Source organism: Salmo trutta, chromosome 40, assembly GCF_901001165.1.
Source record: "Salmo trutta chromosome 40, fSalTru1.1, whole genome shotgun sequence".
Lineage (NCBI taxonomy): Eukaryota > Metazoa > Chordata > Actinopteri > Salmoniformes > Salmonidae > Salmo > Salmo trutta.
The window spans coordinates 11192116-11205472 of NC_042996.1; the positions used below are offsets into that span (position 1 = coordinate 11192116).

General features: G+C 41.2%; 1 gene segment (V, D, J or C); it reads left to right on the forward strand.

The window, feature by feature from the left end:
* LOC115180153 (Ig kappa-b4 chain C region-like) overlaps window positions 1-13124 on the forward strand; it is a 31876-nt gene extending 18752 nt beyond the window's left edge. Inside the window, 1 exon segment of the C gene segment in view lies at window positions 12556-13124. Within this exon segment, the coding sequence occupies window positions 12556-12872 (317 nt within the window).
* The last annotated feature ends 233 nt before the right edge of the window (window positions 13125-13357 follow it).

Below are 13357 nucleotides of genomic sequence, written 5' to 3' on the forward strand. Positions count from 1 at the left end.
AACTGGTCCAACGCGGCGTCTCCCTCTCTCCACACGGCATTGGCCCACTCCAGGGCTTTCCCGGTGAGGCACGTGACGAGGGCGGACACCCTCTCACGGCCCGACGGAGCCAGGTGGACGGTGGCCAGGTGTAGGTTCAGTTGTAGAAGGAACCCCTGGCAGTTCACAGCCTTCCCATCGTATTCCTGGGGCAGGGAGAGAGGAACCCCAATGGGACCAGGATGAAGAGGGGCGCTCAGTGGAGACCCCGGTTGTGCTGGTGGAGGCGCAGGATGAACTCCCTGTCTCTCCCAGCGGTCCATTGTCTGGACAAAGCTGTCCATGGCAGTGCAAAGATGTTGGAGCATTGCTGCGTGCTCCTGGACACGCTCCTCCACCCCTATAACCGGGGTACCTGCTCCTGCTGACTCCATAGTATTGGTCCCTAATTCTGTAATGCGATGCTACTGGCGGCAGTGAAGTCAGGCGCAGGAGAGCGGAAACTGATTTACAACGGTTATGTTTAATAACCATAAACCACCGTCAACAGAATAATACAATAAATGGGTCAAACAAAACCCAGTCACTACCAGCATACCGTGCACAAGCACTACAACAAACAATTACGGACAAGGACATGGGGGGGAACAGAGGGTTAAATACACAACATGTAATTGATGGAATTGGAACCAGGTGCGATGGAAGACAAGACAGAACCAACAGAAAATGAAAAATGGATCGGCGATGGCTAGAATATCGGTGACGTCGACCGCCGAACGTTGCTCGAACAAGGAGAGGGACCAACAATTGTGAGGAAAACCCCCCTGACAACAGCCCAACAGATCAGAAACACTCTCCTGGATACAGATGTAGATGTGTCAAAGTCTACCATACGTAGAAGACTACACCAGCAGGACTACAGAGGGTACACTACAAGATGCAAACCACTGATAAGCCTGAAGAACAGAAAGGCGAGATTACAGTTTGCTAAAAAGCACCTAAAAGAGCCCCAAGGTTTCTGTAAAAAAGTATTGTGGACAGATGAGACAAAGATTAACATGTACCAGAGTGATGGAAAGAGGAAAGTGTTGAGAAAAAAAAGACATGTCCATGATCCAAAGCATACCACCTCATCCGTGAAATATGGTGGAGCGGGTGTTATGGCTTGGGCCTGTATGACTGCCAGTGGAACAGGCTCACTTGTCTTCATCGATGATGTGACTGCAGACAGAGGTAGAACAATGAATTCTGAAGTCTACAGAAATATTTTATCTGCTCAGATAAAACCAAATGCCTCCAAACTCAAGCCCAGGCCGGGGAGATACAATCTTAGGCAAAATCATTCACAAGGAGATTCCTGCATAAATATTATTTGAAGGTGGTAACAAAAATGTATATATGAAGGAATATCTAACGAAGAGATTTCTGGGTTTACTAAAGGGTTGGGAGGTTATAAAAAAGCAACAAGACAATGACCCTAAACATACTGCTAGAGCAACGAAGGGGATTTTGATTGCCAAACAGTGGAAAATCCTTGACTGGCAGAGTCAATCACTGGATCTGAATCCAATTGAACATGCATTTTATATGCTGAAGAGGAGACTGAAGGCTGAAGATGGCTGCAGTACAGGCCTGGCAGAGCATCACCATGGAAGATACCAGTCTTCCCTGTGGCTCAGTTGATAGAGCATGGTGTTTGCAACGCCAGCATGGTGTGTGCAACGCCATGGTTGTGCAACGCCATGGTTGATTCCCACGGGGGGCTAGTACAAAATCAAATTTAAAAAATGCATGAAATGTATGCATTCGCTACTGTAAGTTGCTCTGGATAAGAGCGTCTGCTAAATGACAAAAATGTAAATGTAAATGATAACCAGCGTCTGGTGATGTAGATGCATCGCAGACTTCAAGCAGTCCTTGCATGCAAAGGATATGCGACCAAATATTAACAATGATTACTTTATTCTCATTATGTTAAACTGTCCAATGTTTTGTAATGCCCGAAAATGGGGGGTACTATGTACAAAAGCTTCTATCATTTCTAAACGGTTCATCCGATATGTATGAAAATACCCTAAAATTAAAGCTGACAGTCTGCACTTCACCCCCATTGTCATTGTATACTTTCCCCCCCATTGTCATTGTATACAGTGAGCACCATAATTCATTGGACAGTGACAATTTTTGTTATTTTGGTTCTGTACTCTAGCACTTAGACATTTTTTTTGTATATATATATATTTATATATACCAGGACATGTACCAGTAAAAAGTTTGGACACACCTACTCATTCCAGGGTTTTGCTTCATTTTTTTACTATTTTTTACTTTTTAACTTTTTTAATAGTGAAGACATGAAAACTTTGAAATAAGACATATGGAATCATCTAGTAACCAAAAAAGTGTTTGTCACACCAGCCTTCGCTTTGGCTCCCCCTCCTCTCCAGCTCAGGCTTTCGGCGTAGCCGACCTGCTGCTTGCAAACACCCTTCACTAATCAACCCCGGACTTGTCTCGTCATCATTACACACACCTGGTTCCAATCCTCACTCTTTCACTGTATATATACTCCCTCTGTCATTTGTCTTTGTCAGTCATTGTAAATGTTTGTTTTCCTGAGAGGAATCTCTCCTACCATTTCCTGAGTACTTTATTATTTAGCACTTTTGGTTTTGTCACTTTTTTAAATATGGTGCTTCAATAAATTCAGTAGTTCAAAACCTGCGACTGCCTACTCCACTCTACACTTGTGACAGGGTCTCCGTTACGTTTGTATCAAACCTCTTGGATTCAAAAAATACTATAAATTTGAGTATTCTGATCAGATATGTTCCTAAAAAAATATCTGTATGACAAAGTAATGTTTAAGTTAAACACTTCATACATGTATGTTTTCTGCTTGTATACTTTATTCTTATAATCTGCTTTATATAAAGTAACTGTTTTCTTCACATCCTTTAGCAATATAACTTTTATATTCATATGCAGTTTTAGAAGTCATTTCCAAAGTGCTTAATTTTGATGTACAGTGGGGGGAAAAAGTATTTGATCTCCTGCTGATTTTGTACGTTTCCCCACTTAAAAAGAAATGATCAGTCTATAATTTTAATAGTAGGTTTATTTGAACAGTGAGACACAGAACAACCACAAAAAAATCCAGAAAAACGCATGTCAAAAATGTTATAAATGATTTGCATTTTAATGAGGGAAATAAGTATTTGACCCCTCTGCAAAACATGACTTAGTACTTGGTGGCAAAACCCTTGTTGGCAATCACAGAGGTCAGACGTTTCTTGTAGTTGACCACCAGGTTTGCACACATCTCAGGAGGGATTTTGTCCCACTCCTCTTTGCAGATCTTCTCCAAGTCATTAAGGTTTCGAGGCTGACGTTTGGCAACTCGAACCTTCAGCTCCCTCCACAGATTTTCTATGGGATTAAGGTCTGGAGACTGGCTAGGCAACTCCAGGACCTTAATGTGCTTCTTCTTGAGCCACTCCTTTGTTGCCTTGGCTGTGTGTTTTGGGACATTGTCGTGCTGGAATACCCATCCACGACCCATTTTCAATGCCCTGGCTGAGGGAAGGAGGTTCTCACCCAAGATTTGACGGTACATGGCCCCGTCCATCATCCCTTTGATGCGGTGAAGTTGTCCTGTCCCCTTAGCAGAAAAACACCCCCAAAGCATAATGTTTCTACCTCCATGTTTGAAGGTGGAGATGGTGTAATTGGGGTCATAGGCAGCATTCCTCCTCCTCCAAACACAGCGAGTTGAGTTGATGTCAAAGAGCTCCATTTTGGTCTCATCTGACCACAACACTTTCACTAGTTGTCCTCTGAGTCATTCAGATGTTCATTGGCAAACTTCAGACAGGCATGTATATGTATTCTTGAGCAGGGGGACCTTGCGGGCACTGCAGGATTTCAGTCCTTCACGGCGTAGTGTGTTACCAATTGTTTTCTTGGTGACTACGGTCCCAGCTGCCTTGAGTTCATTGACAAGATCCTCCCGTGTAGTTCTTGGCTGATTCCTCACCATTCTCATGATCATTGCAACTCCACGAGGTGAGATCTTGCATGGAGCCCCAGGCCGAGGGATATTGACAGTTCTTTTGTGTTTCTTCCATTTGCGAATAATCGCACCAAATGTTGTCACCTTCTCACCAAGCTGCTTGGCGATGGTCTTGTAGCCCATTTCAGCCTTGTGTAGGTCTACAATCTTGTCCCTGACATTCTTGGAGAGCTCTTTGGTCTTGGCCATGGTGGAGAGTTTGGAATCTGATTGATTGATTGCTTCTGTGGACAGGTGTCATTTTACAGGTAACAAGCTGTGGTTAGGAGCATTCCCTTTAATAAGAGTGTGCTCCTAATCTCAGCTCGTTACCTGTATAAAAGGCACCTGAGAGCCAGACATTTTTCTGATTGAGAGGGGGTGAAATACTTATTTCCCTCCTTAAAATGTAAAACAATTTATAAAAATTCTGACATGCGTTTTTCTGGATATTTTTGTTGTTATTCTGTCTCTCACTGTTCAAATAAACCTACCATTAAAACTATAGACTGATTTTTTCTTTGTCAGTGGGCAAACGTACAAAATCAGCAGGGGATCAAATACTTCTTTCCCCCACTGTAGTTGATGTGTTGTTTCTCTTTGGTAACAGTTTCCCCCACCCTGACCGTCCTGCCCCCCTCTAGTGAGGAGCTGTCCAGTAAGACAACGACCACACTGATGTGCCTGGCCAACAAGGGCTTCCCCCTCAGACTGGATCATGAGTTGGAAAGTGGACGGGACCACCAAGAAGCAGGAAGCTAGTCCTTGAGTCCTGGAAAAGGACGGCCTGTTCAGCTGGAGCAGCACCCTGACTCTCTATCCAGGAGTGTATTCAAAACAGTGGTAATCTTTAGGAGTTTTGATTATTGTACCGTCAACAAAACAAAGGAGATGATTGTGGACTTCAGGAAACAGCAGAGGGAGCACCCCCCTATCCACATCGACGGGACAGTAGTGGAGAAGGTGGAAAGTTTAAAGTTCCTCAGCGTACATACACATCACGGACAAACTGAAATGATCCACCCACACAGACAGCGTGGTGAAGAAAGGCGCAACAGCGACTCTTCAACCTCAGGAATTTGTCTTGTCACCGAAAACACTCACCAACTTTTACAGATGTACAGTCGAGAGCATCCTGTCGGACTGTATCACCGCCTGGTACTGCAACTGCTCCGCCCACAACCGTAAGGATCTCCAGAGGGTAGTGAGGTCTGCACAATGCATCACCGGGGGCAAACTACCTGCCCTCCAGGACACCTACATCACCCGACGTTACAGGAAGGCCAAAAAGATCATCAAGGACAACAACCACCCGAGCCACTGCCTGTTTACATCGCTATCATCCAGAAGGCGAGGCCAGTACAGGTGCATCAAAGCTGGGACCGAGAGACTGAAAAACAGCTTCTGTTTCAAGGCCGTCAGACTGTTAAACAGCCATCACTAACATTGAGTGGCTGCTGCCAACATATTGACTCAAGTCTCTAGCCACTTTAATAATTAAAAATTGGATGTTATAAATGTATCACCAGTCACTTTAAACAATGCCACTTTATATAATGTTTACATACCCTACATTACTCATCTCATATGTACATACTGTACTCTATACCATCTACTGCATCTTGCCTATGCCGTTCGGCCATCGCTCATCCATATATTTTTATGTACATATTCTTATTCATTCCTTTACACTTGTATGTATAACGTAGTTGTTGTGAAATGTATAGTTTACTTGTTAGTTATTACTGCACGGTCGGAACTAGAAGCACAAGCATTTTGCTACGCTCGCATTAAAATCTGCTAACCATGTGTATTTTTTATTTATTTATTTATTTATTTCACCTTTATTTAACCAGGTAGGCAAGTTGAGAACAAGTTCTCATTTACAATTGCGAACTGGCCAAGATAAAGCAAAGCAGTTCGACACATACAACAACACAGAGTTACACATGGAGTAAAACAAACATACAGTCAATAATACAGTAGAAAAATAAGTCTATATACAATGTGAGCAAATGAGGTGAGATAAGGGAGGTAAAGGCAAAAAGGCCATGGTGGCAAAGTAAATACAATATAACAAGTAAAACATTGGAATGGTAGATGTGTAGTGAAAGAAAGTGCAAAGTAGAAATATAAATAATGGCGTGCAAAGGAGCAAAATAAATAAATAAATAAATACAGTAGGGGAAGAGGTAGTTGTTTGGGCTAAATTATGGATGGGCTATGTACAGGTGCAGTGATCTGTGAGCTGCTCTGACAGCTGGTGCTTAAAGCTAGTGAGGGAGATAAGTGTTTCCAGTTTCAAAGATTTTGTAGTTCGTTCCAGTCACTGGCAGCAGAGAACTGGAAGGAGAGACGGCCAAAGGAGGAATTGGCTTTGGGGGTGACCAGAGAGATATACCTGCTGGAGCGCGTGCTACAGGTGGGTGCTGCTGTGGTGACCAGTGAGCTGAGATAAGGGGGGACTTTACCTAGCAGGGTCTTGTAGATGACCTGGAGCCAGTGGGTTTGGCGACGAGTATGCAGCGAGGGCCAGCCAACAAGAGCGTACAGGTCGCAGTGGTGGGTTGTATATGGGGCTTTGGTGACAAAACGGATGGCACTGTGATAGACTGCATCCAGTTTATTGGGTAGGGTATTGGAGGCTATTTTGTAAATGACATCGCCGAAGTCGAGGATCGGTAGGATGGTCAGTTTTACGAGGGTATGTTTGGCAGCATGAGTGAAGGATGCTTTGTTGCGAAAAAGAAAGCCAATTCTAGATCTAACTTTGGATTGGAGATGTTTGATGTGAGTCTGGAAGGAGAGTTTACAGTCTAACCAGACACCTAGGTATTTGTAGTTGTCCACATATTCTAAGTCAGAACTGTCCAGAGTAGTGATGCTTGATGGGCGGGCAGGTGCAGGCAGCGATCGGTTGAAGAGCATGCATTTAGTTTTACTTGTATTTAAGAGCAGTTGAAGGCCACGGAAGGAGAGTTGTATGGCATTGAAGCTCGTCTGGAGGGTTGTTAACACAGTGTCCAAAGAAGGGCCAGAAGTATACAGAATGGTGTCGTCTGCGTAGTGGTGGATCAGAGGTATGTGATCAATAAAATTTGATTTGATCTCTATTCAGATTGGTTGATTGTTTTCCTTGAGTTAGTCAACAGAGTCAACATGTAGTTAATGATCAAGTGAAAGATTTAGTGATCAGTTATGATCTAAGGTCTTCTAGACATAGTTCTAGTTTGACTCTATTGTTGTTCAGCTCTACTACACACTGTGTCATTGTACTGGACCATCTCTTCCCCTCAGCACCTGCAGTAGGTCCCAGCTGTAGCAGTACAGTCACTGTGCAGTCTGACTGAGGGAGGTTTTTGTACGGCTCTGTATCACTGTGTGAACACTGGGCCACTGTGGTAACTCTGACAGTAGTAATTTCCTGCATCTTCAGCCCGGACTCCACTGATGGTCAGAGTGAAGTCACTATGAGTTCCACTACCACTGAATCTAGATGGAGTCCCAGACTGAAGTGTTTTAGCATAGTAAATAAGGAGTTTAGGAGCTCCTCCAGGTTTCTGTTGATACCAGGCTAGTTCAGGATAAGAGCCTCCTGCGCCATACACATCACTGCTGGTTTTACAGTTCAGAGAGACTGTCTGTCCTGGGAGAACAGCTTTCACTGGAGGTGTCTGAGTCACAGTGTACTGTCCTCTAGATTCTGAAAAATATAATAAAAACACAATTATTACATACATAAATAGTTCTGAATATACATATTAAAGCCATATATATGATTTTCCATGTAGCTTGAATGATATTTTCTATAATACGAAGAACAAAAAAATGGTAACCTTGAAAGCAGAGGGAAAGTGTCCAGATGAAGATGGTGATAAAAGTCATCGTTGTTGTGGGTTCTGTTGTCATGAAGGACAGCTCTCAGTCCTGATGTGTTAAACTCACAGGGATATAAACACTCCCAGACCACTGAAGCATGTGCTGCCAATGCAAAGTGTCCTCTATGCAAACAGATTAGCTTGATGCTGGGATCTGTGAAGAGAGAGGGCAGCAGATTCATTTTAGTAATTTAGCAGATACTCTTCTCCAGAGCAATTTACAGTAGTGAGTGCATACATTTCCCATACTGGTCCCCCATGGGCTCAAACCAACAAACCTTGCATTGCAAGCGCCATGCTCTACCAACTGAGCCACACGGGACCAGTTAACTTCTTTCTACATAGACAATCCTGGAACCAGAGGGTGGCTATTTAGGGTGCAGGTGATGTTTAGACTTGAGGGTCTTTATACTCTGGTTTATGGAGTTTATTACTAATTTATAACATCAATAAATATGGTTGAAATATTGCTTGAAATGCTCTATTCAGCAGGGGGCCATGACTGGGGTATTTATTCTGAAACAATGTGAGACATTATTATTACACACATAATTATGCTGTCCATTCAATGTATTGCACATTCTTGCATATAATGAAATGTTTGCATTGGATTTTTCAAAGCAGATGTGGAATAATCAATTCTGAAATGGGTGAACATTGTAGGATCTAGGGGAAAATGATCAAGGTGGTTAAGACTTTCTATAGATAATATAATTCCTAGACATTTATAAGAATGTATGTGTCGCCACTGATGTGTTACCACTTCAGGAATGCTTTGGTGATAGTATATGAGTTACCACTTCAGGAATGCTTTGGTGACAGTATATGGGTTACCACTTCAGGAATGCTTTGGTGACAGTATATGAGTTACCACTTCAGGAATGCTTTGGTGACAGTATATGAGTTACCACTTCAGGAATGCTTTGGTGACAGTATATGAGTTACCACTTCAGGAATGCTTAACTTTCACTGATATATTTAGCTCAGTGTATTTTAGTTCAGTCAGTGTTCCAGTTCACTGTCTCTTCCTCAGCACCTGCTGTCATACCCAACTAGTGCAGTTACTGTGAAATCTGAGGGATAATTCTATATGTCTCTATAGCACTGTGTGAACACATGTTTATCATTGTGAAGGTGTAAACTCTGACAGTAGTAATCTCCTGCATCTTCAGCCTGGACTCCACTGATGGTCAGAGTGAAGTCACTATGAGTTCCACTACCACTGAATCTAGATGGAATCCCAGACTGAAGTGTTGTAGCAGAGTAAATAAGGAGTATAGGAGCTCCTCCAGGTTTCGTTGATACCAGGCTAGGTAGTTAGTACCAAGCACATCAATACTGGTTTTACAGTCAATAATGATTGTCTGTCCTGGGAGAACAGCTTTCACAACAGTAGTCTGAGTCACAGTAATCTGTCCTCTGGATTCTGAAAAATATAATTAAAAAAATTACATTAAAAAAATATTACATATAGTTCTGAATAGAAATATTAACATAGATATACATTTCAATTGTGTAGATTTCATTAATTTTCAACAGTAAATTTGGAAATGTGTAACCTTGAAAGCAGACGGCCAGTGTCCAGATGAAGATGGTGATAAAAGTCATGATTGTTGTGGATTCTGTTGTCATAAATGACAGCTCTTAGTCATGAAGTGTTAAATCGACAGGGCTATAAACACTCTTAGAGCAGCGGGGCAGATGCATTATACAAATTATTGTTTCAAATCTATTTCAGTTTCCAAGTAGGCTCCCATCATTAGAATATGTTTTGTCCTGCATGAGCTTGCTTTTATAATAATAGTAATTAGGTGGGTGCTTATATTTGTCCTATTTCACACATGTATATTATACACTCCACTACTGTGGTCACGGCCAGCATCTGCCATTATTAATGACGACCCTGGAGAAATTAGGGTTAAGTGCCTAGCTAAAGGGCACATCGACAGATTTTTCACTGTGTCAGCCTGTCACGTTCTGACCAGTATAAGGGTTATTTGTTATTGTAGTTTGGTCAGGATGTGGCAGAGGGTATTTTGTTTATGTGGTTCGGGGTGGTGTTTTATGTAGTAGGGTGTTTGATTTATTATTTCCGGGTTTTTGGGGTTATGTTCTAGGTTTGTATTTCTATGTGGTCTCTAGTCTTTTGTATTTCTTTGTCTAGTTTATTGGGGTTGGACTCTCAATTGGAGGCAGGTGTTTTCTAGTTGCCTCTGATTGAGAGTCCTATATATGGGTATGGGTTTGGTTAAGTGTTTGTGGGAGATTGTTTCCTGTTTTGCCTGTGTGAGCCTGACAAAGACTGTTTTGTTGTTCATGCGTTCTTCATTTTGTTATTTTGGTGTTCTCTTTATTTTAAAATAAATACAAGATGAGCATCCACATTCCTGCTGCGTTTTGGTCCTCTATTCCCGACGACAACCGTTACACAGCCTGGGGATTTGAACTAGCGACTGTAAGGGCTGTCTTCAGGAATGGACCAAAATGCAGCGGAGTTAGTATTCATCTTTCAATTTAATTAGAAAGAACACTATAACAAACAAAACAAGGAAACTGACAGCCAACAGTCCTGTCAGGTGCAAACACACTAAACAAGAAACAATTACCCACAACCCCAAAGAAAAACACACACTACTATATAGGACTCCCAATCAAAGGCAACTCAACACACCTGCCTTCAATTGGGAGTCCAACCTCAATCAACTAAACATAGAAAAACAAAACTCTGCCACGTCCTGACCAAAACGAATACAATTACGCCCTCTGCTGGTCAGGACGTGACAGCGACCTTTTGGTTACTAGGCCAACACTCTATGCGCTAGCTACCTGCTGTCCTTTAAGAACATCAAACAGTAACTGTTTACTCAGGTAACTGATGTATGGCCACTTTTATGTCACATCACCATTATATTTTTATTCTGATGATGATCAGATATAATGAACTGTCTGTTCACTCATGCTTGGTCTCTGATGTAAGTTCCTCTAATCAGTTAGTGAACACTTCTCTAAACTAAAGCTGGTAGAATTCCTCTGTTAGTGTTGTCTGTCCTTTACCACCACTGTTAAATCTGAGATCAACATGTTTAATAAAGGAATATACAACATGGATCACTATCACTACTGCTGCTGCTGTTGTCTTTCAGATGGACAATATGGAGGAATACTAGCAACACTGATCTAATGCAGGACTATAACGACAAACTAGGAGAACCTGATACACAGAGGAAGGACAAAATACTCATATCTGGATTTAAGATTCAATTCATCGGTATTATCTAGAACAGCTTATATGAAGTGTTTGTTCTACCTGGAAGATGGTCAAGTGTATTAGTTTTGATTATGATTCTATATGACTGATCTTCACTGTAACAGCTGCAGCATCACAACATAGAGGTTTTTGTACCAGCAGTAATAGGGATTGTATCACTGTGGAGGACTTTTGGTAGCGGCACCAGACTAGATGTTGGAAGTAAACAACTAAATTAACTGTTTTATTCACCTTTTGATCTTGTGTTTCAATATTTCAATAATTTTAGCCTCAATATTGAGAATTTTTTACTTACTTTTTTTTTTACATGATTTTGGGAAACAATATACAAGGCCTACACATAATATGGCAAGTTAGAATATGAATGTTATCACATCTAATTAAATTGTACCTGTCTTTAAACTATGAAAGTGATTAGCCTACATTTTAGATTAGTTGTATGAATAAACATACTGCACCTTGTAGGAAATTTTCAATAAAGAGTAGTTTCAGCAAATTCTTTAGGAAAACAAAACAAAAAACACTGTATTTGAAAAGAACAAGATAAAATCATCTTTGGCAAGTATTCATACCATATTAGAGTCAATGATTTGAACCACAGTCTAAAGAAATTCAGCTTGCCCAATGGTCAGGAGGTTTTTGTACCAGCAGTAATAGGGATTGTATCACTGTGGTACACTTTTGGTAGCGGCACCAGACTTGATGTTGGAAGTAAGTAACAAGATCTCTTGATATTTCTTTCTGATTACACTTAAGTATATTATTCTTACACTCTGTCTCTATGAAAATATTGCGATTTTAGATTTTCTAAATATTTTAATTGCTTTTGACTGAGCCTTCTTTCAAGTAACATTTTATTGAATCAAAATGTTAAATTGTAGGTTTATTTATGTCTGATTTGTATGATTGCAGAATGTAACTCTTAGTTCTGGTACGACAATTTTTAATAGTATTGGATATAGTAGTCATTATTGTTGCATTGAATTCATGGTAGCCTTCACTGTTAGTGTGAAGACAAAAGGTCTCAGTTATGTTTGTAACCAACGTCATGAACTAACATGGTTGATATGTGATTAAAAATAATTTAGGCTCAAATTCTGCAAATACTATGAATATGACTTGGCCATTCTCATCAGATTCATTCCTAAATAATATCTGTATGACATGTATAACTGACGTCGTATAACTTGTAACTCTACTTATTTAATACTTGTTCGGTTTATAAATCTGCTTTATCATATTACTAAACAATCTCACTAAACAATCTAACTTTTACATTCATATTTACAGGGCATTTCCAATTCACTTTATTTTGATGTGTACTTTACTGAAGTTGTACTTGATGTAGTTAATAACTTGATGTGTTCTGTTTGTTCCAGGTAACAGTGTCCCCACCCTCACCGTCCTGCCCCCCTCTAGTGAGGAGCTGTCCAGTACAACAACAGCCACACTGACGTGTCTGGCCAACAAGGGCTTCCCCTCAGACTGGACCATGAGCTGGAAAGTGGATGGGACCAGAAAGGGGGAGGAGGCGAATCCCGGAGTCCTGGAGAAGGACGGTCTGTACAGCTGGAGCAGCACCCTGACTCTCACTGCCCAGGAGTGGACCAAGGCAGGAGAGGTGACCTGTGAAGCCCAGCAGAATTCCCAGACTCCAGTCACCAAGACCCTGAGGAAGGCTGACTGTTCTGGGTAGGACCCACCAGTCACACACCCCTGTGGAGAGAGATTGCTGCTTCCTCTGCTTTGACTTGCTTCGTTCTCTGATTTAGTGATCACACTCGTATAGACTAACAGGGGGCTTGGCTTGAGTTCATGTGTCAATCCATTCTGTAGACTGCGATTTTGTTCGTTTTAGATTTGATGTGATCTGCTTTTATTCACTATCATGTTTGCTGCTTCAACTATGTAATAATGGATTAAAATAAAGATGTATTTTTGCAATACATATTTGTGTTGTTTCTATTAATTAACTTGATCATAGATATATTTGGAATATTTGGAAAAATAAATGCATTCAGTAAGCCTGATTCATGGTGTCTTTGAAAACTGTCAGGCCTAAACTTCATTCTCACTGAACATCATCACTGACCAGTAATTAATACCATCACAATATACTATGATATAATAGAAGAGGTTCTGCCATGGAAGTAGTTGATGACTGTCTGTATTCATCAGGAT